The sequence below is a fragment of the Panthera leo genome, chromosome A1 (genome assembly GCF_018350215.1).
Source record: "Panthera leo isolate Ple1 chromosome A1, P.leo_Ple1_pat1.1, whole genome shotgun sequence".
Lineage (NCBI taxonomy): Eukaryota > Metazoa > Chordata > Mammalia > Carnivora > Felidae > Panthera > Panthera leo.
In genome coordinates, this window is record NC_056679.1 from 27,676,881 (window position 1) to 27,701,261 (window position 24,381).

Genomic DNA, 24,381 nt, shown 5'->3' on the forward strand with positions numbered 1-24,381 from the left:
GTTCATCGGGATAAAAGGCCCATTTTGGAAGCAGTGGGAAAGCTAGTATAGGTCAAGTTAAATCTATCACGTACTTCAGTCCCTTAAGAGGGCTACTCTATAGCTCATTATAGTTTCATTTATTTTTCTTCTTTTAAGCCTATCTAATGATTCTTAACTTAGAACTGGAAAGCTACATAGAGTACATGAGTCAGGGCCAGGATTTGCAGAGGTCAAGAAACTTCTTTATTCTTTACGAATGGTTGCAGAGAGAACATAATCATCATCATCGATGAGATTATTTTTTTCTTTCTTCTAATGGTACAGCATCTTCCTTCCAGATCACTGTCAGCCTTTCCCTCGTCAGACAAGTCTATAATTCCATCTCAAGCAACTCCTTTTACAGGCATGACAAAGTCATTGGCTGATTTAAATGAGGGAGGGGGGTTGAACATTTAGCATAAAGATGAAGTAAAGGCATTTTTAAATTTTTTACTTTATGTGAGCACTGGTGTCTAACTTTCCACATAGAAAAAAAAAATCACTAGTGATGAAAATAACAATTAAATGTAACGCATATAACACTGTACCACTGTATGTTGTTTTGATTCATTGTTATCTCCTTTTTGTTTTTGTTTTGTTTTGTTTTGCTTATTTGTCTGGTCTTGGGTGCTCGCTTAAAACCAGTGAGGCCACGGAAAGCTTAGACTTGAGACCAGTTCTTTGGGGGCTCTTTCTTGTTCTGCTGAGAGTGTTTCTTCAGCTGCCAGGAAAAGATGTGTGCACGAATTCTTTTGCCTGTGTCATGATCAACTCCAGCTCCGTAGATGAACCCAGCTGTGGCAAGGTGATAAGTCCAAGTTTCAAGATGACACAAAGGGATTGAGTCAGGCAAGACCCAGAAGATTTGGGGCCAAATTAAATGTTACTGCTCGATGGGAAAGAAGAGAGGAAGGAGGATATGGAAATACACAGCCCAGTTTCTGCTGAGATGATAGGCTCTGGAAACCCACCCCGTGTGCTCACTGTTAACTCAGTACTGGTTTGTGTATTTTCCGAATCTGCAGTGGGTGGCTTCAGCAGTCACCCAGGGACCGGGCACCCGGCGCCCTGTGATGACTTTTCCCTTTCACGGTTCTTGGGATTTCTCTGGAAGGTTCTAATTCAAAGGCAGCTTTTATTTGGAAAGCTTCAGAAGTCATTTCACTCTACACATTATATGAGGAGTAAAAGGCTTGTTTACGTTTAGCTCCACTGCTCTTAAACCCTTCTACTTGTTCTTGCTGGTAAAATTTATGTGAGTGGGAGAGAGATTATTCCTAGGTATGGGGTTTGTGTTAGAAGTTACTTTTTTTTCCCATTCTCATTCACCAAATAGGTACTGAGCACCCACTAGATGTCGGGGTACATGGGCAAAGCACCTGTTTCAGAGCGTGTGCAAAACCTCAGTTTCTGAGGTAGCCAAGCCCTGCACTTTTAGCCCTGCGTTGAACCACAGGTAGTGCTGACGGCCCTGTTCTTGTCATGGCTGAAGGCTTCTGGGAGATGGATCTTTGGGGAGCTACCTTAGCTGAGGCTCTCTTGGTTGAATCTCTAAGCACAGCAGCACAAGCCAAAGCTTCCTGTTGAGTAATGTGGCCTAAGGGGAGAGAAATGAGAGAAAGTTCAAAGTCAACAATCTTACAAAACAAATAAGCAAACAACCTTGCGAATGTTTATGAATCCATAAAATTTCCTCTACTCTGCACGGTAGAAACCATTGTGTTTAACACACCCAGGTTGTAGGATCTTTGAAGACAGGCAGTGTACTTCTCTTCTTTTGCATTGCTCATTCAGTTAAGTTAAAAAATACATGGTCATTGATCAACATGACAAATCAGTTGGGGAGGGACTTGGGCCATGAGTCATCTGAGCCTGACCTGCATATCTTCATTTTCAAAATTTTCCTCAAGCCAGAAACTGATATATTGAATCTCTGTCAGTGTTTTTAGAGTGTAGGCTGCAGACCACCCACGACACAATCATCAGGCTGAGGCCACATTTAATAACGCTTTTTGAAAATTCAGATTTCTGGCTCTATGCCAAAGACTTTCCTAATCAGAAACTCAGAGAGTTAGGTCTGGAAATCTGCATTTTGATAGCTCACGCAGGTAGATCTTATGCGCACTAAACACTGAATGTCTCTGCTCGGTTTCCTTGGCCTCTATGCAATTTTACTCTACGAACAAAGCTAGTAGATGATGCTTCTGCAAGACTTCAGGCAATTCTGAGCAGGCTGCATCGAGCTCTGCCACTTACCGGTCACATGATCCTGGCCAAGTGATTTAACTTATTCACCTCTCAATTTTCTTTTCTGCAAAACGTGGGTTATAAAAGCACCTACCTTTGGATGGAGGTGACTGAGTTTCAAGTAAGACAACATTTGCAAAGTGCTCAGAACTGTCCCTGGCAGATAGGAAGGCCTGATAACAGATACCTATTGTTACTGTTCTTGTTATTCAACCATTTGCAAAAACCGTGTCTTTTATGCAAACGCAGGAACAACAATATCAGGTTGATGTGCTAATGTTAAGTGAGCTGCTTAGAAAAAGAAAGCTCTTCCAGTGACAGAGGCCAGCTGGAGACCGAAGACATTTGCTAGAAGAAAAGAGACTCAACGACAGTCACATCTTTCACAAGGTTGCTTAAAGTCTGTGAAGATCTTTTGCAACCATCATTTCATTTGTGCTTCATAAAATCCCATGAGGTTGCTAGAAGAAGAGAGATGTCAGAGCATGGGCGTGAAAATGCATGATCTGTGCAGGCGATGGCCCTGATATTCACTCTACGACTTGAGCAAGTTGTATAACGTGTCTGAGCTGCAGTTCCCCACTGCTGTGAACTGGGGAGAAAATGTATAATATATAATATTACATATTATACGTGTAGAGCTCCTAGCACAAGGTCTCTAGCGTGGGAAATGCTCACGAAATGTAACTGTTATTGTTGTGAGTAAACCAAGCCTCTGAATTCGCACATCCAGCAAGCGGCTGACCTGTGGTTTGAGCCTAGACCATCTGCCTAAGCCCATTGCCATCTCGACTAGATCAAGTGCCTGTAAATCTCAGACAGTTGTTGACATTTTATGGCAATCCATACTCTGATTTCTTGAAGCCCTCTTAATTTACCCATAAAGCCTTGCTTAGTATTGTCAGGGATAATCATTTTTAAACATGGCCTGCCAGCCATGTTATAAAATAGCACACTGGCAGAGGAGGCCATTCTACTTGAATTATTTATCTGGAAACTTGACTTCCGGCTGCAGCACACGAGTCCCTCCCTAAGGTGCCTGGTTTGGGTCAGGTAGTTAAAACTCACCAAGCAGCTGCTGGTGCCGAAGGCTGTGAATATAGCGGTTCTGCAGGGCCTCCCACTGGGGCCTGGAATTGTAAATCCTCATGATGCTGTAAAAATAGCGCTGCTGCCCTTGGGTTAGGTCCTGTCGGAGCAGAGCAGGTGATTTTGATGAGTTGGTGGAATTCTCTAGGACTACGAGTGTGATGTATTCAAAGCTGACTTCTTTTGGAAATAAGATATATATATGTATACATACATATGTATGTATAACAATTTTATGTATATGTGTGTGTGTATATATACAAATTGTGTGTATATATATATATGTATGTATACACACACACGTATATATATATACACACACATACATACATGTAACAGTTGGAAAACAACAATTGGGTAGTTTCTTCCCCTAGTTTATTTAAACAACTTCCACTGGCCTGTGTGATAGTAAAAATGGATAAGCAAACATTCTAGGTTAAGTAAGTAGGTCAAGGTATTGGGCTGAGAGAGATCTAAGGATTTCCAACATCTTATAATTTTATTTATCTATTATGATCCTTGTTGGAGAAGGTAAGCCATGAGAATCTACACAGGGCCTGACATAGACCCGGCTTCTGAATGGGGTCAAGAGAACTTCCCACCAAGAGTTGTCGGTAAGCAGGGGAGATAGCTGGATGAGTGGATGGGTAATGTGATAAAGGTTCAGCATTATTAGTTAAAAGGTGCTATGAAAACAGAGGAGGAAAATAAACTCTGTGCAAGGCTTTCTAAATGAGTTGACCAAAACATCGGAGTCTTAGGGTGAGGAGAAATTCCCCCAAAGAACCAGAATACTGGTTCTCAAAGGGCATTGGCATCACCTGGGAATTTGTTAGAAATGCAAATTCTCAGGCTCCACCCTAGATCTACAGAAGCCTAAACTCTGGGGAGTGGGACCCAGAACTCTGGGTTTTAACAAGCCCTCTGGGTGATTCTGACACAAGCACACTAAAATTTGAGAACCACTGTGCTGGAAGAAAAAGAAAGGCTAATTAGTGGGAGAAAGTGGGTACAGATTTCCAATGGGGCACGAAATATCTGGATATATTGGGAAGCAGACTTTTTTTTTTTTTCTTCAAGCAAAATATAGAGTCTGAGCTGGGAAAGGCTTAGAGGTAGGCAGGGGAAGGTCATAAGAGCCTTATAGATGTAATGTTCCGACTCAAATCTTAAAAGTAATACTTAAAAAAAGTTTAAAGATTATCTTTTATATGAGGAGCCATTGAAGGTCTTTATTTAGGTCCGTGATTCTCAAAGGGAGTGATTTTGACCATTGAGGACATTTGACAATGTGTAAAGACATTTTTGGTTGTCATAAATGGTGAAAGGGAGGATGTATGGTACTGGCAGTCAGTAGGTAGGAGCCAGGAGTGCTGCTGAACATCCCACAGTGCATGAGACAGCCGCCCAGTCCCTCGTAACAAAGAATTATCCAACCCCAAATGTCATCCTTTCATGTGACCAGATTTTGCAGCTGGCCCTGCTGTGGAGAATGAGCTTCTGGGAAGACAGACCATTGGTAGGGAGAGCATTTAGAAGGCTGACCTCTAGGGCAAGCAAGGAGCAAGAAGGGCTGGGACTACAGTTTCTATTATATACCTCATCTATCATCAATGCTTATCGTATGTAGATGGGGAGACTGAGATAGTGGCATCGGCATTCTAGAAAAATCAAAGAACAAGAAGTTCACCGTAGGCTAAAAAATTCAAAACAATGACAGAATTTTCAAACCAAGTTGTTAACCATTGTAATGAAAACTAAATTTAAGTTAATCAAATGTAAAAGTAAAGTGACTTTCATCTGTTAGAAATTTGGTGTGGAGGCGTGCCTGGGTAGCTCAGTGGGTTAAGAGTCTGACTCTTGATTTCAGCTGAGGCCACGATGTCACCCTTCATGAGTTCGAGCCCTGCAATGAGCTCTGTGCCAACAACAGTGCTGAATTCTCTCTCCCTCTCTCTGCCCCTCCCCTGCTCGCTCTCTCTCTCTCTCTCTCTCTCTCTCTCAAAAATAAGTAAATAAACTTAAAAAAAAATGGTATGGAGTTGAAGCCTGTGTGTCAAATTTATTTTCTGGTGTCTAGAGACCTTAAGCTTGATATTGAAAATGTGTCCAGAGTGAAGGTAGCAAAGCCAAGTATTTCTCAATTTGAGACATCATTTCAACTTTACAGTTTGTGAATTAGATGTTTTAAAAGATAATATCTTTGAAGAAGATAATCGATTCTTAATTAAGCTTTTTCAAATGACAGACAATAATATAATATGAAAATAGCAAGCCAGTTTCAAAAGCAAAGCTCCAAAGGGCAATGGGAATAATCATTATAGAAGATAAAATCTTAGCAGTTATTGTTTTATTTCATGGCGGGGGGGGGGGGGGGCGGAATGCTATGTCCTTTCCTTAGCAGGGATCTGAGCTTCCTAAATAACAGTCCTAATATTCTTACCCTATTGCTTATCCTTCCTTGAGGCGATGGAAGAGAACTTAACTTTTGCAAAAAGTATTTATGAGAATGGCTTTAAATAACTTTGACTGAAAGGCACTAACATCGTTCTCTAGCAGGGAGCCATAACATGGTTGCTTCCCGCCACCGATTAGTGCTTTCGCAATGAAGACAAGACTGTCCACAGAGCTCCTAAAATGGGCTGGGTATAGGATCGGATCATCCAAGGGCTCATTTATTTACCACACAGGCCGTCAACATGCACTGAGGGCCTATGTCAGGCACGATGTTACCTAATACTGGGTAAACAAAGACATGAGAAAAAGTTCTCAAGCTTTGAAGAAGAGACCTACAAATTTTCTCCATTAGCGAATGATATGCTATACCTTCAGTAAAGAAGTCTCCAAGGCAGAGGAAGGGACGCGAATGCAAGGAATCCGTGGAACATTCCCAAGTTTTTGCTGTCTTTTCCGTTTTTCTCCCATTCTTTATCCTGTGCCTCCAGGGAACAACAAAGCATAGCATGAAATTGCATTTTGTTCAGTCTATTTTGGGACCTAAGTAAATAAGTAAGCAAGTAAGTAAATAAAGAAGCAAATAAATAGATGTTATTTATGTCAAGGGATACAAAGTTTTCTCACATGTTTCCAAGTAATTGGATCTCACCAGACTGTTCAGTTCTGTACTTTTCCCTATTCCCACCTGCTATTTATGGAAGGACTTTTCTTTCTGCTTCATCTTATGTGTGCAACATGTAGACTGGGGAACCACTCCCTGTCACAAGTTATTTCTTATAGTTTTAAATAATAGTTATTACCTTATCTGACTTTAAAAGCGGTATATGTCATTTTTGAAAATTTATCCACGATCTAACTGTCCATAACTGTTGGTGGCATTTGATTGATTTCCTTTTATTCTTTCTTTTCTGTGTACATTTTGTATGGTTTTAGAAAAGGGGGATGATACTCTATATGTTGTGCACTTTCCCAGCTCATTGAATATCCCTTAAAAAAGCCTGTAATTTTTAGTGGCAGTATAGTATTCCTTTACATTTTTCTCCGTTTCTTGCACATTTTGCAGTTTTATGGCACTGCACTGTCCAAGAAACTATTAAACTTAGCTGTATTTCTTGCCAATTGCCTGACAAAATGAAGGAGACGCAAAAAAGACTATGAGTAAGTCTTTTTTTTTTTCCTTTCCATATTGTTTAAGGTTTGGAATCTGAGATGTGTACAATAATAAAAAAATTAATAATCAAGGAGTAATAGACATATTAGAATAGGGTCGCCAAGGCATGGAGTGAGAACTCTTAAGTGTTGTCTCCTCTGCTCATACCTTTGCCCTTGCCAACACCTACCCCCATCGGGTTGTTTGATTCACTGAGATCATGGCTATAGAAAGCTCTCCTTCATGCCAGTTCCTTCTCTCTCTTCTCTCCTTTATTATATGCTCATGCACATGCATACATAAAAGCACCCACATGTACACACGCTGAAGAAGTATTTCAACATGTGATAAATCTCTGCTTCTGAATTCATGAAGCTGAGGCTCAGATCTTCCTGAAGAGAAATTTATTAGGAAAACATCAGCCAACATCTCTGTGTGTCTTGTTTCCACGATATAAACTTATAAATTAAACTATAAATATTGTACTTAATACTGCCTTCCCTCAATGTGCACTTCAGAAACCACACTAACCAAGATAACTCTTAATATTCTCTGTGATAAAAGTTGACACTCTATCCTGTACTTAGATCTTCTCAGTATCCCTCCTCCCATTTTCCAGATCTGCAGAGCAGAGCATAAATATTCTTCAAAGCTAGAAAGATTTCTTCTTTCCTCAACTAGCATAAGGAAATGACTGACGATCTTTCTTGTGGCAACAATTCATGGGTGTTTTCTTGGGCTATTGCTAAGGAAATCCATCTTACCTAGTCAAGTGGACTATACTTGATAAAGCTTGACTAGAATGCTTGGAAAATTCAAGGAGGGAAAATCTACCAAATAACTTCTGTCTGAAACAAAAAGATTTGCTTCAAAGACTTACCCTGTATTATAAACTTCCCTCTTTTAAAAGCTGCTACTCCTATTCAGTGTAGTCTGCTTGCAAGGTCTGTTTCTTCATGGGATGGTGGCAGTCGAAATTCAGTCTGTTGATAAGCTGATATCTAGGCAACGTCATGTGATGAAACAAGGAGCTGGGGGCGGGGGGGGTGACATATTTGGCTGCATGCCTTTCCCTGCTTCTGGGCAACAATCGACTGCACAATTTATCTTTTTCCTTTGAAATTTTGTGTCTAATCAAGTGTCAACTTCTAAATCTACTACATCTGCATTATATGCAGACATGAGAAAGGAAAGTACATGGAGACAGAGAGGCTGAATATTAAAGGTCAAGAAATCCACCAGGGCAATGGGCCATTATATATTTCCCAGATTTGGAGTCAGTCCCCTCACCCACATTGTTCAGAATGAGGAAGAAACAGTTCCTAGATATAGACCTATGGGCTTGAATTTTACTGTGGTAACCTATGGAATTGTTCAAGACAGTACTCCTTTCTTAATTTTTGGAGGAGTAAGATATTCTCATTTTGGATCTTGGTTAGAGGCTGCGTATGATGATAATAAACCTGTGGCACAAGGATCTTGCCCACACTGATGTCATCAGCATAAGCCTCGCATTTTAACCTGACTCATGACAGTAATCTTACCCCTCCCTCTGGAGTAGCATTATTACTACAGACTTCCTTTTTTCCTTCTGAATCCTTCGTCTGAATGCCAGATTATCTGTAAAAATGAATAATTCCTAGGGAAAATGGAAGAAGAAATACCAAAAGAAAACCGCAAATTCAAAATTCTTAAGTATCTAAAGGGAGTATCTCATCAAGATGAGAGTGATGAATTGTGTAGCTTACAGAAGAAGGAAAGAACTCACCAGACACAGAAAGTCCGCATTTTCTTCAATAATTTAAGTTATTGAAGACTGGGGAATAAACATCGCAGACACAGGAGTCTATAAAAGCCTGTGGATACCACAAACCTCTCATTGGATCTGAGAGTTTGGTGATTCTCTACTGAGAGATAAAGAACAATTGAATGCAGAGTTGACATTGCCAATTGAATCTTCCTTGAATGTTTTCCCAGCATATGATGAAATGCCTTCCAGGGTATACCACATCTGCTGACTGTTACACACACGGGCTGATTCATAGCAGTGTGCATCAGTCCCTGCACCGCCAGGAAAACAGAAACAGATCTAGGTGTTTGACAAAGAGCTTAATGTAAGGAATCTGTTTCAAAAGTACTGGAGGGGCGCCTGGGTGGCTCAGTTGGTTAAGCGTCTGACTTTGGCTCAGGTCATGATCAGGTTCGTGGGTTTGAGCCCCATGCCCGGCTCTGTGCTGACAGCTCAGAGCCTGGGGCCTGCTTCGGATTCTGTGTCTCCCTCTCTCTCTGCCCCTCCCCTATTCACACTCTGTCTCTCTCAAAAATAAATTAACATTAAAAAAAAAAAAAGTATTGGAGTGGGTTAGAGGAGCAAAATAAGAAAGGCCCGCTCATGCAATGATAGGCAATTCCACTCCACCACTAACACACCTAGAGCTGGAGGACAAAAGGGAAAATGATTTTCCCCAGAGTCCATAAACACTGTGCCATCCAGGCTGTTTCCGTTGGAACACCGCCTGAGTAGCACCTCAGTACCTGGCACTCAACCAGTGCCCTTGCTTCCCTGCTCTGTCCCAAATGCTGATGTTACAGTGGCTATCACCCCCACCACTGCCCCTGCTGCTACTGTCCCTGACATGGTTGCTGATGCTTCCACTGCCACAGACGCAAGCAGAAGCCATGAAAGCAGTTTCTCCTTTCCTCTCACCTTCCATTTTCTGTCCCCCATTGGATGCCAGCTGGTAAGGGACTCTGCAAAATGCATTTTGCAGTCTTCCCACTGCCATGATAAAGAGAAGGGTATAGAACGGTAACTGCAAAGCTGGGAGATGTTGACATGAGCCAACACGTGGGGATACCATCAGCGAAAATCTAAGAGGTACCTCTTGTTTCTGTGATGTCAGGTGGGAGGCTCAAGAACTTAGATGTACAGTCAATGCTTGCCTATTACCACTAAGGTTTGTAATTTTTAAAGAAAAAAAAAATACCTAGCTCTGTACATAGTGTCAAGGAATGAAACAGGAGGTTTTGGTCAGTAATTTAACATTTAAGAATGATGAAACCATGCGTATCATCAATTTTGATCAAAGAAATTATTTTTCCAAAGACTAGACTTTTCAAAAAGAATTAAAGTTGACTACAAAAAAAAAAAAAAGAATAAAAACACTTAAAATCTAATTACTATAAGGAATACAGTGTTGACTATTGGTAGAAAATATGCATGCTCTCTCAGAGCTGAAACATTGGTAAAACAATGGAGTAAGACAGTGGTATATCTATATAACCGTCCTTAGAACATGTGTTTTCATAGAATAATAGAATAATAAAGTGTTTTCATAGAATAGTAGGGTAAATATGATCTCATGGTCATTACCAAGTGAGGAAGGAAGAGGGACCCATGATTAGAATCCAAGATGAGGTTAATTCAAAGAATCCTAATCAAAGAATCCAATCCTAATCCTAATTCAAAGAATCCAATCTTCTAGAACAAGAGGCAAAGCTTAACTCTATTTCATTGAGATAGGTATTTCCCTGGAAAACCATGAACCCAAGGAGAAATTATCTGTTCATATATTTCTGCTTTTGCTCCTTTCCATCATTTCCAGGATCCTCTTAGCTGCAGAGCTCTCCAGGGAAATAGTTATGCTAGGCACAGGCACAGATATCCTCCTTGTGCTACCCCAAGCCCTCAGAGGGCCTCAGTGCACCATCATGAAATGAAGGGACTGTCCCTGTCCCCATTCAGAGCTGCTGTATATCACCTGGACTTTTGGATGTTTCTACACAAGAGTCTTACACAGACTTTGTTAGACTCTCTTTCTCGTAGGACTACATAGCCCGTTGGGTGTAATCTTGCTTGGTGGGGGTTGGAATGGGTGTCAATTATTCCTCTACTATCTTGTTTTTCTTCCCTCTGATCTCTTCGCAGAAAATTCCCACTTCTCCAAAACTCAAAACCAAAGCTCTCACACATACCAACACCTTAGGGGGGTCTGGTCTCAAAAACTAGAACCCTTAAAAGTCCCAGTTTGGTCTATAAAAGCCACTTTCAATGAGTAATAACTACTTTGAACACTTAAATGCAGTGATTATCAGGAAATGAAAAGCTGGATATGGTCATATATGTGCTAAGGACTTTGGGAAAACAGATTCAAAAAGTACTGAAAAAATCTAAAATAGAATATAACTCAAGAACAAAATGGTCTGTGGATTTAATTTTGACTCTATAATCCCAAATAAATGCTATGGAACGAAGAGGTATGATGTCAAAAGAAACTAGAACAGGTGTCCTGGGAGCTTGTAGATAATTCTAGATTCCAGACCTTGATTTTTTTTTTTAATTGTAAGAATTTGCAAGAAACTCTTTTTCATTAGGGACTAGCAATGGTCCTCTAAAAATAGACATAGTTATGACATAGTTATTAAGCAGGAGAACCAGGATTCAAACCCATGGTTACCTGCGGTCTATGGTTTCTCCCCTTGGCCTTTGGAAATAAAAGGGAATTTGAGCAACACACGCATTGCTATAATAGGAAACTCTGTCTCCTTGGGTGTGTTCTGTTCCCATCTGCAATATTGCTTTGTTGAATAAGGGGAGGCTTCAGATTCACAAAGTCTTATGGTCATAATTCTGGAGCAGGATATTAGTCTTAGGATACCAAGTCATCCATCTTCTAATCAGTCTCCTGGGAAGGTTTCACACAAGCAGGCCATTCCCATCAGTTCTCAAACCTGCCTAGGCGTTTCTGCATTCACAGCACTTAGAGGTTTAAAGCTTAGGTCCTTGTCCGTGAAAACACTTTCCAGATGTATTCTAATTTTCTAAAAAGTGGACTGAATAAAAATACCATCTACTGCTTGGCAACAGATTGGCAAAACAACTTTATAAACATTTAAAAGATCAGTACTGACAGCTATGTTTTCAAGCAATGTCATTGCTTTTTGTTGTTGTTCTTGTTAACAGGGAGACGGTTCTGGGACTCTTAGATGTTGTAGACCTGGTATTTCTGCCGTTGACAAGGTGCCTTGTGCAACCTTCATGGACAGATAAGTACAATTTGAAACCTGTTAAAAATTTTATACTCAAGTGTGCTAATTAATGAGTTCATGACAATCTGGATGGGTTTTTGGTGGCACGCTCTGATCTGTTCCACAGTTTCACCAGCTTATTAAGTTCTCAGATGATGAAGATCTAGGTGGGATGGAAAACATGGCAGATGGCAGATGACGAAAAGATCTCGACAAGTTAAAGTGATGGACTGCATCTAATAGGACGAAATGCAGTAGTAATAAAAACAATATTCTGCATCAGAGTTTCATTTCTAATTGGACAAATACAGAAAGAAAATGTGATGCTTAGTAGCAGTTCAGGCACAGGAGTTAATGCATCATGAGTTAATGAGGCCGCCGGAGGGATTCATGAGTGTGTATCAACAGAAGTATATTATCTAAAACAAGGCAGAGACTGGGACTGCCCTGGTGTGCTTTTTGTGCTTCAGTGTGTGCAGACAAGGGACATAGGCAAACTGGGCCGTGTGGCTAAACTAGAGGTGCTTCGTCATAGGATAAGCTGACACATGCATTAAGAGCTATTGAATCTGGAAAAGGCCTATGGCACAAGGGGGCGCGGTGGGCAATAATGCGTCACAAAGTATTTGAAGGGATCACGCGTTTGAGATTAGACTTACTTTGTAAGTCTTACCCCAAAAAGAAAAAAATTAGGATCCGTAACTAGAAGCCTGCCAGGATATAAATTTCTGGTGTAAGAAACCACCTCAGGAGAGAATGAGCTCCCCATTCCAGATGTCTTAAAAATAAACTCCCTTGATGAAAACGCTGTAAAGGGTATTTACACATTATACTGGGTCGCTGACACTATAATTCTATAATTCCAAAGGCCATATATGAGCCAGAACATCCCAGCTCCCCCATTGCCTGCCTGGCCCTTCCTGATACAGTCCATCCTTCTTTCCATAAGCTTCAACGTTCTGTGCTTTGACTGAAGCCACAAATTTGGCCAGTTCTTATGTAACGGTGGCTCACTGTGTACCATTCCAGGCACCTTTGTAACATTAACCCATGTAAGCCTCATAACATACTGTGAGGCATTCATGATGACTAGCTCCCTTTGGCTTCTGAGGAAATGGAGTGGAAGAGAGGTTACCTAACCTGCCCATGTTCCCACGGCCAGGAAGTGGCAGAACTGGCACCTGAGCTCAGGCATGTATCTCTCCTTCTTAGAGACCTGGGCTACCCACAGCGAATCTCCTCTGGGCAGAAGCGCCCTGAGAGGTAATCTTTGGCTTGGAATTGACACACTCTAGTTCTGAGACGTTCCAAGTCCAAAGTCAATGGGGCAGGAAGGGATACTCTTCTCTAGGAGGTCATGGGAAGGAGTGAATGTTTACTTAAAGGTAATTTGATCTTCCATGAAAGGACTGGATTTAGGCCAACTCCTAGCCCGGGGGCAGGGCTGACTTTCCCAGAAGCTAAAGGATATTTATCCAATGTCAGATGTGGAAGGCTGTTATCCAGGAAGAAAGAGTAAATGGCTTTTAAATGGGGAAGAAACAGTGTCAACAGTGTCTGCCTTGATCTGAAAGGAATTTTTGTAGTTCTATCCACATCTTAAACTATTAGGTAAAAGATGTAGAGTGTCTAAGTAGATAATTATCTTTTTCTGTTTCATACCTCCAGGGACAGGGACAAAGATGAGGAAAGGAACTACCATTTATTATATGTCTAATAAATGCCACAAACTGTGCTAGGAACTTAATAATAACATGATTATTATAATTTTATAGTTGTATGGATAATAATAAAGATAATTGTTACTATTATTATTTTATAGTTGTATGGAGGAAAAAATTGAGGCTTTGGGAAGTTACTTGACAATTTATATTATCATACAAGGGGGACCCAAGATTTACACCCAGGTTTGCCTGGCACTAGGGCTTTATTCTTTCTATTGTACTATGTTGCCTTTACCACATTTTGTTCTATTTATTTAAGAGCTATTTCTAGAACATTCTACGCGGAGTCTCCTGGAAGAAAATTATCCTCAAACAGGATAGTCCTTTATATGTATGAAATCAATCATTGTCTAAGTCATTGCCTCTCCAGGTTAAAAATAGTTTCTTTAACAATTCCTTTTATTATATGTGTAAGCTTATGGTAGTTCCATTTTTCAGAAGGTCCCCAGGTAGTCCGATGTGGAAGAAGAACTCTTAACCAAAACAATCAGGACTAATAGCTGGCTCATTACTCTTGTCATAAGCCTATGTAATATTTAATTAAAGCATGCCATTCCAATAACAAGAGCAATAACACAAACGGGTTTGGGAATGTACCCACACTGGTAAGTACACAGTACAACTGGGAGTGCCATTAGAAAATCAGGGGATGCTACAAAAATATGATCAGAGATCTTCCACAAAAATGTGTTTCTTGGAATCTCTGTTAATGACTGTGGAAAATTCCTTGCAGCCCAGATCGCAGGTGTAGTAGACTGAAATCCATTTTGTGGAGAATTCCCCATCAGGCTTGTTACTGTTTCCCTTCTTTCCCACTTTTGCTGGGTCTTCTGCCTTTGTATCTTTTGTTTTGGTCCTTTAACCCTTTATCAGTTATGCGATATGCAGTATGAACCCCAGAGAAGAGAAGCTGCATGCAACACAGCCTTCCCCCCTGCCACCTCGCAGGTAATAAGAGAGGGCTTTCCATCCTGTCTTCTCTTTCTTGTGTTACCGCCTTCAAATCTAGTGATCCAGTTCTAAACACCTCACCTGGTGAAGCCGATGTCTCATCTTACAGCTGTTGCTCCTCCTTCTTTCCAGCACCCCTCCTCAATCGTGGACACAGCTCTCAAAACTCTAGCCCGCCTCTCCTGGTGTTGGAGATTGGACTTTGTGGCCATCATCTGCAGCCCTTTCGAAACCCCACGGCTAATATTGTCATCTGCGGTGTGGCGGCTTGTTCACAGTTGTGAGCTGTGCTCCCTGATTATTTTGAGCTCAAATTAGGGACAGTAAAACCCTGAGGTTAAAATCTCAGATGCTTTTAGCAGAAAAACCTGAGTTTTGCAGGATGATTCTATAATATTCTGCCTGTGTACCTTTGGACAGGTTTCTCAACCTCTCAAAACTTTGGCTTCCTCATCTGGAGGAAGCCTATTTGAGCAGTTCCTGCATACTTAAGGGTTGCTCTGAGCATGAAATGAGCCAATAATGCTTGAGATGCAGCAAGCGCTCGATCCACGGGAAACTTGTGTGTTGCCTCTGTGTCATGCGTGAGTCTAAGAAGTTTACATATATTATCTTGTTTAATCCTCACATAAACCCCACAAGCTAAGTACTATTAAGTCCTATTTGATAGACGAGAAATCTGAGGCACAAAGAATCTTAACAGCTCAGTCGTTTATACAAGCTATTAAGTGGAAGTGCCAGGATCTAAACTCAGGTGGGCTGGTTCCAGACTGTGCCCGGCTGACCACTATGCCATGCTGCCTCTGCACTGGTGGCTCTTACTGTCTACATTACTGCTTATACCTGCATCACCTCGACAGAGGGAGGAATGGAAAAAGACTGACCCTTCCTTTTTTGCATGAGGTCATCCTTCCTGCTTTCTTTTGCCACCAATGTACGCTCCCCTTTTGTGCTTCCTGTACAGAAAATCCATTTGTAGCCCCTTCCCTCTGCCTTGCCACTTGGGCCCAGCACCCTTCTTCATCTTCACCACACTAGGACACCTGATAAGGCAGAAATTCACAAGTTTCTAGGTCATAGCTAGTTAGAGCCAGTCTCCATGTGCTTTCCTTAAAAAAATATATATATATATGTATATATATATTATAATATGTTATAATATATATTATATATATTATGTATTATATATAAATAAATATATATAATATATAAATATATTTAAATATATATAATATATAAATACATTTATACATTTATATATTATATATATTTATATATTATAATACATATTATATATTATAATATATATTATATATATTGTATATTATATATATTATATATTGTATATATATTTATTTAAATTCAAGTTAGTTAACAGTGTAGTATTGGTTTCAGGAGCAGAGCCCAGTGATTCATCACTCACATATAACACCCAGTGCTCCTCCCAGCAGTGTCCTCCTTAATGCCCGTCACCCATTTAGCCCATCCTGTCACCCAACACCCCTTCAGCAAGCCTCAGTTTGTTCTCTATATTTAAGAGACTCTTATGGTTGCCTCCCTCTCTGTTTTTATCTTATTTTTCCTTCCCTTCCCCTGTGTTCATCTGTTGGGTTTCTTAAATTCCACATGAGTGAAATCATATGATATCTGTCTTTATCTGACTGACTTATTTCACTTAGCATAAAACCCTCCAGTTCCATCCACGTTGCTGCAAATGGCCAGATTTCATTCTTTCTCATTGCCAAGTAGTATTCCATTGTATATATAAACCACATCTTCTTTATCCATTCATCAGTTGCTGGCCAGTTAGGCTCTTTCCTGCTATAAACATTGGGGTACAAGTGCCCCTATGCATCAGCACTCTTGTATCCCTTGGGTAAATTCCTAGTAGTGCTATCGCTGGGTCATAGGGTTGCTCTATTTTTAATTTTTTGAGGAACCTCCACACTGTTTTACAGAGTGGCTGCTCCCGTTTGCATTCCCACCAACCGTGCAAAAGTGTTCCCCTTTCTCTGCATCCCCACCAACATCTGTTGTTTCCTGAGTTGTTAATTTTAGCTATTCTGACAGGTGTGAGGTGGTATCTCATTGTGATTTTGATTTGTATTTCCCTGATTGATGAGTGGTGCTTTAAACCTCCCCTATAACTCTAACTGGGCTCTTATGGACTACCTTGGCTTGTCAATGGCCTTTCAAAACATTTCCCTTGAGCCAGACACCATGTAAGTGACCAGAGCCAACCCTGATGAGCCTACTTACTTCCTATGATCTAGATGTTGTGCTCCTCTTTAAACTTCCCTAGAGAGTGTTGATACCCTTAGAAGCCACATGTGGGTTAGCATGTGGCATCATATTAAATTTATAATCAACTATCAAAGATAACTTTCCAAGGATGGTCATCCTCTTCCTATAATAATAAAATTGATAGTTTGTTATTTTTAACCCTAATAAATCTTAGTAATTTTACACTTGCATTCAATCCTGTCAAACTAATTTTGACTTTGCATTATGTTGTCTTTTATAGTAGTTACTGCCAAATGTTTGCATAATCTGAAAATCATGTGTCCGTGATGTTGGTTCTTAGCAAAATCTAGACTTTAATAGCAAACACCTAATTTATGAGCATTTACAAAATAAGACAATGGCCACTCAGAGCCAGTGAGTGATCACCAGGACCAGGTCATGTTGTGCTAACCTCATTTCCTTTTGGTTAGGGTCGTTACTTAATTAGAGCAAAGCCATACACAAATTGTGTTGTGACTTCCACAAAGTCCTTGACAAAATCTCGGATTATGTTGCTATGAGTAAGAAAGTGAGCTGTGATCTTTAGGTTGGTACATGCTAGGGGAATTCATAGTTCAATGAACTACTGAGTCCAAGAATCCAAAAAATACTTATGAATGACTTTAGGTCAGCCCAGATGATGTCTCTATTGTAGCATGTAACAACTTAGTGCTGGGCCTTGTTTTACTCAATTTAGGTATGGAAAACGTGCGCCATACTATGCATGTATGATGTGTAGTCCATTCTTACTCCCATTTGAAAATTAGGATACTTCTAAAATTTCTCCTACATTTTCTGTTTTCCAAGAGTGCCTATAGTGTTTCTGAAGTTGATCAAAAGTGCCTTTAGTGCCTGGAACACCAGACAGCTGGGTCTGGCGTTGTGAGCACATACAAAATGCATGTTCTGAATTGTAATTCCCTCTTTATATCATTGGCTCAGTCCTACCAGTCAAGTTTTAATTTTCTTTTTCTTATTGGGCAAGGCAGGAGCAAAATTGGAGTGGAATAATTTTGCTGTCATCTGTTGAATTGTACTCAACATTCCCTAACCCTCTGTGTGCTCATCTTGTTCTTATTCTTGCCTCTTATTGTTTCTTTTTTAAAAAAAATTTTTTTTTAGAGAGTACACAAGCAGGGGAGAGGAGCAAAGGGAGAGGGAGGGAAGTAGGTAGGGGAGAGAGAGAGAGAAAGAATGAATCCCAAGCAGGCTCCACTCTCAATGCAGAGCCTTATGTGGGGCTCGATCCCACAACCCTAGCATCATGACCTGAACCGAAATCAAGAGTAGGACACTCAACCAACCGAGCCACACCGGTGCCCTGCCTCTTATTGTTTAAAAATCACTTTCTGTTGTTCTGACACTTTTTTCAAGTTTTAGCTCATCCTAGAATTTTGCCTGTCTGGCACCATTTTTACAGGTCTGGGATATTTATTTAACAAATTTATAAAGCAAACATCTAATGGAGCAAGAAAGACGATAAGCTTCATAAACAGGTGAATTATGTCATGGGTTATAAGATGAGCGTAGTGGAAAATGCAAAGGAAAGCAGAGATGCGGAATTCTGGGTTGGGGGATGAGTTGCAATTTTAAACAAATTGGCCAAGGTTGCTCAGTGAACCAACATCCTTTAAGCAAAGACTTGAAGGAGGTGAGCAGTCAGTTAACCTTTGTGATTGAAATTTATTACAATTAATTTCATTTAATCCCTTGCTTACACAAAAGCTCGTATGTTCTGAATCAGTTGTAGAAAAGGAGCATTACGTTTATTACCCCTCCAATTTTCCATGAACGCTTCTCCCCACCTCTCTCACCTTCTTTCAGTCAGGGACTAAGATCGACAGACTAATGCTATGTCCCAATTCTTCATTTCAGCTGTCAACAAATGCTTTCTTGACACATAGTAAACACTTAGCAAATATTTATTAAGTGAATGAATAAAGAGTAAAAGCCACTCGCTAATTATAAAAGGTGGCAACTAAGAGCTAATTTTGAAGCCTCTAGGAATATATTCCCTTGAATGGGATCCTCTGAAGATACAAGGTAGGTGGTGGATTTGTAGTTTGGGGCTGGAGGCCTTTCTATGCAGTTCCTTGAGGAATGCCTTTAGTGACGTGGGCGTAGAAGCTCGCTCCACGAGCTTCCCGTGAACTTGGGAACTGTACACTCAGACATTGATCCTGTGAGAACAGGAAGTGGGAAAATCACCCACGAGGTATTTTTCCATTTAGTTTTTAATCTTCTGAGTGAGCTTTGCTGCGACTCACCACAAGACAAACATCCAGCAGTGTTTTTCCCAGGGTCCCACATCTTGGGCGGGCTGAATGCAAAAGGCGCTTGCCAGAAGTCCCTGCACTGAGTGTGCTGTTTGTAAGGAAAGAAAACAGGAATTCACAAACCAAGGAGTTCTGAAACACAGTGTAGGAAAACGGTCTGGGATAGAACTTTTTCTTTGGTTTGAAATATGCAAACTATGGAAATCTAATTTATCTCATATTCTGCGAACATAGATAATGAGTGAAAGAAACCTAAAAGATGGGTAACCATCTAACTTATTGTCCCAACTGGGACACTTTGGGGAGTGAAAGGGTCTCTGTTAATCGCTACACTTGGAAAACAGGCATAAGCCAAGGTTTGACTTTCTTAGGCAAACCAGAATATGTGGTAATGCTAGAAGAAAAGTGCTGTGAAAAAGAATGTACAGAGAAGTGTAGGTAAAATGTGATACCCCCTGCTGCTCATTTTACCTTTGACATTGCCATCCCTATCATAGAGTCACCAAATCATAGGATTTGGGGGCACAAATTGTGGTTACAGATCATACACCCTTCTACTCAAAAGATGGTCCATGGCTAGCAGCATTGGCATCATCTGGAAGAAATACAAATCTCAGGCCCCACTCCAGACCTATTGAATCAGAATCTGTGTTCTCATAAGATCCTCAGGTGATTTGTGTGAGGGTTAAAATTTGAGAAGCACTGACTTAAGCCATTTAACAAATGAAGAAGCTGAGGCTCAGAGAGGAACAAGGGTTCATCTAAGTTCACTATATCCAGGATATCATCTCCTGGCTCCTAAGGCTAGCTTTCCTTCCATGTGCAGTGGTTCTCTTCTATCAGACCTAAAAATTCCTGAGGCTAGCAAAAGTGGAGCTGAATTCTCGTCCTGGAGTCACCTCAGGGTCAGCAAAGTCACTGCATGCAGTCTGTTCATTGGTAAAATGAGAAAAATTGACGATTTTGCCCACTAGGTTTCCCTTCAAGTTCTAAAGTTCCATAATTTTATGAATTGTGGGGCATCTCGGAAGCCTGAAGCTAAATGAGAAGAGTCCCCCAAAACATGGTGGAGGACAGGTGTCTTGATTAATGCTTTTCATGAGGAAGACATGTTGTTTTTAATGAGAAACAGGAAGGACCTTCCAGGACCTGGAATGGCAGATGCAACTGTTGATCCTAGGAAAAAGTTTTGGGGGACAATGGATAAAGACGGCATGGGATGTTTAAGAAAGGGAAAAAAAAAATATCAGGCAGCTTTAAGCATGTCCCTAGTAAATTTAGACCATGGCATACAAAATAGCCTGTAAGTTAACAAAACTTTTCCTTAATTGGAGGTCATATATTCACTGCTTCTGAGACTTTCCCTTGCAACCTTGGGCATCTGTCTACGGGCAATGAGATAGTTAATTTCAAGTGTCAACTTGGCTGGGGTTTGGTGCCCAGTAATTTAGTCAAATACTAGTGTAGATATTGCTATGAAGGTATTTTTTAGAAGTGATTAACATTTACAGTCAGTAGACTTTAAGCAAAGCAGATTATCCTCCATGATGTTGGTGGGCTCTTCCAATCAGCTGAAAGCCTTACAAAGGCTGAGGTTTCCTGAAGAAGGAATTTTGCCTCAAGACTGCAGTATAGAAACCTTGCCTGAGTTTTCAGACCCTGTGGGTTTGGGACTCAAGAATGCAACATCAACTGTTAGCCAAATTTCCAGCCTGTCAGCCTGCCCTACCAATTTCAGACCTGCCAGCACCCATAATTGCTTGAACCTGTTCCTTAAAATCCGTCTGTCTTTCTCTCTCTCTCTCTCTCTCTCTCTCTCTCTCTCTCTCTCTCTCTGTACACACACACTCGGTTCTGCTCCTCTGGAGAACCCTGTCTAATGTAGGCAGGGTTCACAGATCAGTTCTTATTTAAAGAGAAGTTAAGTGACAGACAGACTTTGGGTGATCTATTGATAAATGTGAAAAGTAGAAAAGTCTTTGTTCTGAAGTTCTGCCTGAAGAAGGCAGGGTTTATTTCTGGCTCACTGATTTATCCTTAATATCTATCTCTGTGCCTGGCACAGAGACAGCAGAGGCTCTCAATAAATGTTTGTGAGGGAACTCACATGAGACTAATACTCGTCTGGGAATTTTGAAGGCTTGGGAGAGGGAAATGGAATACCTTGGTATCCATATGCCATAATGATTAAGAACATAGAGTTCATTGCAAGGTCTAATCCCAGCTCTGCCGTTGGTAGCCGTATGACCTTGGGAAAGCTACTTAAACTCTCTTAATCTCAGTTTATCTATACAAAAAAAAATGGGTATAATAATGTGCCTGCCACAAAGGGTTTATGTGGGGCTTCTGTGATTTAATTCCAATAAAATACTCCAAACAGTGCCTGGTATCCAGTTAGCACAACAGAAGTGTTAGCTGTTATGACTATTATCTTCTCACATTCAACAAAGAACACTCATTGTCTGCAACTGTACTACCTGCTGGATTAAAAAAAGAAAAAAAAAAGCAAGACAAAATGACAGCCTTGGAGGAAATCAATCAGACAAAATGACTAAATGCAATGTGATGAATGTACAAAAGCCTTATGTAAAGTGTTTGGGAACACAGACAGCAGCTGATTATCTAAACCACGTAGCCCATGAGGCCTTTATGAAGGAGGGAAAAATTTAAGCTAAATCTTGAAAAATGAATAAGAGTTCACAAGACAAAGAAGTTGGGAAGGACATTTCTCATGGAAGAGACAGCACATAGAAAAGCATAAAGGCGTGGTTTGGGAAGTGATGAGTTCTGTGTTGAGGAGAAACATCCAGAAAGAAATATTCAGTAGGAAAATGGCAAGAGGGTCTAGAGCTCAGAAGGAGGTAGAGGCTGAAGGAATGAATCTGGAAGTTACGATGTCAGCAAATTTGTTCCAGCAGTTGTGAGCCGTGTGCAAGAATGAGCATGTGGGTGAGAAAATTCAGAGATCTCCAAGGATCATGGTGTTTAAGGAGTAGTGGGGATGTGATATACTTGAAACAGAATTAGAGAGGTAGCAAGGAGACCCAGAAGAGAAGAGTACCACAGAAGCTGAGAAAGAACATTCCAAGAATGAAGGAATGCTGATCTTCTCTCTGTCACTATGGATTTGCTTTCCATATAAGTGGAATAATACGTAGTCTTGTGTCTGGCTTCCTTCGCTTAGCATAATGTTCTGAAGTTTCATCTATGTTGTAGCAGTACTTTATTCCTTTTTTTGTGGCTGAATAATTTCCCAAAGCCACATTTTGTTTATCCATTCACCAGTTAATGGTCATTACTGTTGTTTCCACTTTGTCTATTATGAATAACGCTGCTATGAATATTCATGTACAAATTTTTGTGTGAACATATGTTCTTAATTCTCCTGGGTCCAGCAATTGGAGATTAGCTAAATAATATAATAAATTACTATGTAACCATCAAAAAGAAGAATATAGAGTTGTATATGTTCATATGGACAGAATCATTAAATGAAAATACAAGGTACAATGTGTATTGAATAAACCCTTTTTTATATTATAGACAAACAAATGAATAAATATGCAAAAAAAAGAATGAGGAGATGCTAGAAGGAAAGTGATTGTTTCAAGTCGTATCTTGTCCCTAATACAGACCTTGCCAACATGCAGATGTTTTTAGAACATTCAGAAAGAGATGCACCAATGTGCTTATGTTAAGAAGAAAACAACAGACAAAAAACCCTCACTAATTACATAGCTTCAAGGTAATCTTATTTCACCTCTTTGGTAAGGTTTCCATGAATGTGCAATTAAGATAATTGCCAGTAACTGTGTGAATTTAGTCAAAGCAGGAAGTATGCTGTTCTAGAACTTGTGTGGGTGCAATTAAAAAATAAAAAAGGAAAACATCTGTTAATGCTCTTGAAGAACTTCCAGTGCTTTCAGTCCTAAGTTATCACCCCCCAAATTTCCACTAATCCTGGCTTTGTCCCCACACAGCCATCTATTCCCATTTACCTACTTTCCTTTTGTTTTGCGGAAATCTTTCCCAAACAAATGCTTCTCTAATCTGTTATATTGGTGGCCTCCAATGAAGCTTGCTTCCAGGGTTCACACCTTGGGGGGGTACTCTCCCCTGGAATCTGGATTGGCCTGTGACTCACAATACCAATAAAATGTGGCCAATAAAATGTGGCCACCGTGAAAGTGACAATGAGCCAGTTCTGTGCCTAACCCTTAAGAATGTCTGACAGCTTCTACTTTTGGGCTCTCCAGAGCCCTAAGCCACCATGTAAGAAGTCTGGGAGCTCTGCTGGAGAGACCACCTGGAGAAGCCACGGAGAGAGGTCATGCAAAGAGAGAGACGTCCTGAGATCCCAGCTATCCAGCATCCTTCTAGACCTAGTGACTCAGTGTAGCCAAGCAGCCACTGAAAGGACCAACAGGGGAGCTGCCCAGCTGAACCCTGCCCAGTTACCGAATCCTGGGCAAAAAAAAAAAACCTTAAGCCAGAAGTTTCGGGATGATTTTCTATGCAGCAGTAAGTGACCAAAAGGAATAACTGGTCTTGTTTAGGGAGAGGCGTAAGGAATTTTGAAGGGATGTAAATAACCTTACCCTGATGGGTTCAGGACCAACTTCTTCATGTTGCAAGTGGGTCCTTCCCTAATCAGCCCTTTCATATCACTGGGAGAGAGACGGAGATGGTTAAAAGCCAGGTGAAGCAAGAGCTTGAAGGGAATTCAACTCCTTCCGCCCACACTTTTTTCATCAAAGCAGCATCCCTTTTTCCATTAAAGCTGTAGATCTCAAGTTTTTCTCACCATCTGCTGTTTTCATGTGTGTGCCTGCTGAGGATACTCAAGTACATGTTCATTCCCTGGAAAATCCCCTTACCTACCTTTCCAGCTTGACTATTCCCCTGGAACCTACTGTCCTACGGGTGTTCCCTCTCGTCTTCTTTTTACCTTCTCCATCCCGTGGACCGTCACAGTCCCTGTGTCTCTTGGACGCTGGTTCTCGAAGCGTGCACGATGGGCCGGCAGCACCAGCAGCTCCTGGGAATTTATTAGAAATGCAGTTTTAGATTCTACCTCAGACCTACTGAAGCAGAAACTCTGGAGACAGGGCTTGTGATGTTTTAACAAGCCCTCTCGGTGATTTCTAATGTACAC

The 24,381-nt window shown here is 40.7% G+C and overlaps 1 protein-coding gene and 1 long non-coding RNA gene across 6 annotated transcripts in view; one reads left to right on the forward strand and one right to left on the reverse strand.

The window, feature by feature from the left end:
- LOC122212903 overlaps window positions 1-13,317 on the forward strand; it is an 89,324-nt gene extending 76,007 nt beyond the window's left edge. Inside the window, exon 5 of the long non-coding RNA XR_006199363.1 lies at window positions 11,928-13,317. This is a non-coding gene — a long non-coding RNA (uncharacterized LOC122212903). The remainder of the gene's footprint in view (window positions 1-11,927) is intronic.
- Window positions 1-24,221, reverse strand: FAM216B (family with sequence similarity 216 member B). Of its 5 annotated transcripts, none has more exons than XM_042926833.1 (5): window positions 7,845-7,929; window positions 6,184-6,296; window positions 3,337-3,457; window positions 1,545-1,618; window positions 1-816 (listed from the first exon to the last, which is right to left on the reverse strand). In XM_042926833.1, exons 2-5 carry the CDS (start codon window positions 6,280-6,282, stop codon window positions 739-741), a joined length of 372 nt encoding a protein of 123 aa, XP_042782767.1. In that variant the 5' UTR covers window positions 6,283-6,296; window positions 7,845-7,929; the 3' UTR covers window positions 1-738. The 5 variants fall into 5 exon arrangements, with proteins under 5 accessions (XP_042782767.1, XP_042782717.1, XP_042782657.1 ...); XM_042926783.1 differs by having other exon boundaries at window positions 1,401-1,618; XM_042926723.1 differs by lacking the exon at window positions 7,845-7,929 and adding an exon at window positions 24,175-24,221 and having other exon boundaries at window positions 1-1,618; window positions 6,184-6,290.
- Window positions 24,222-24,381: the final 160 nt, after the last annotated feature.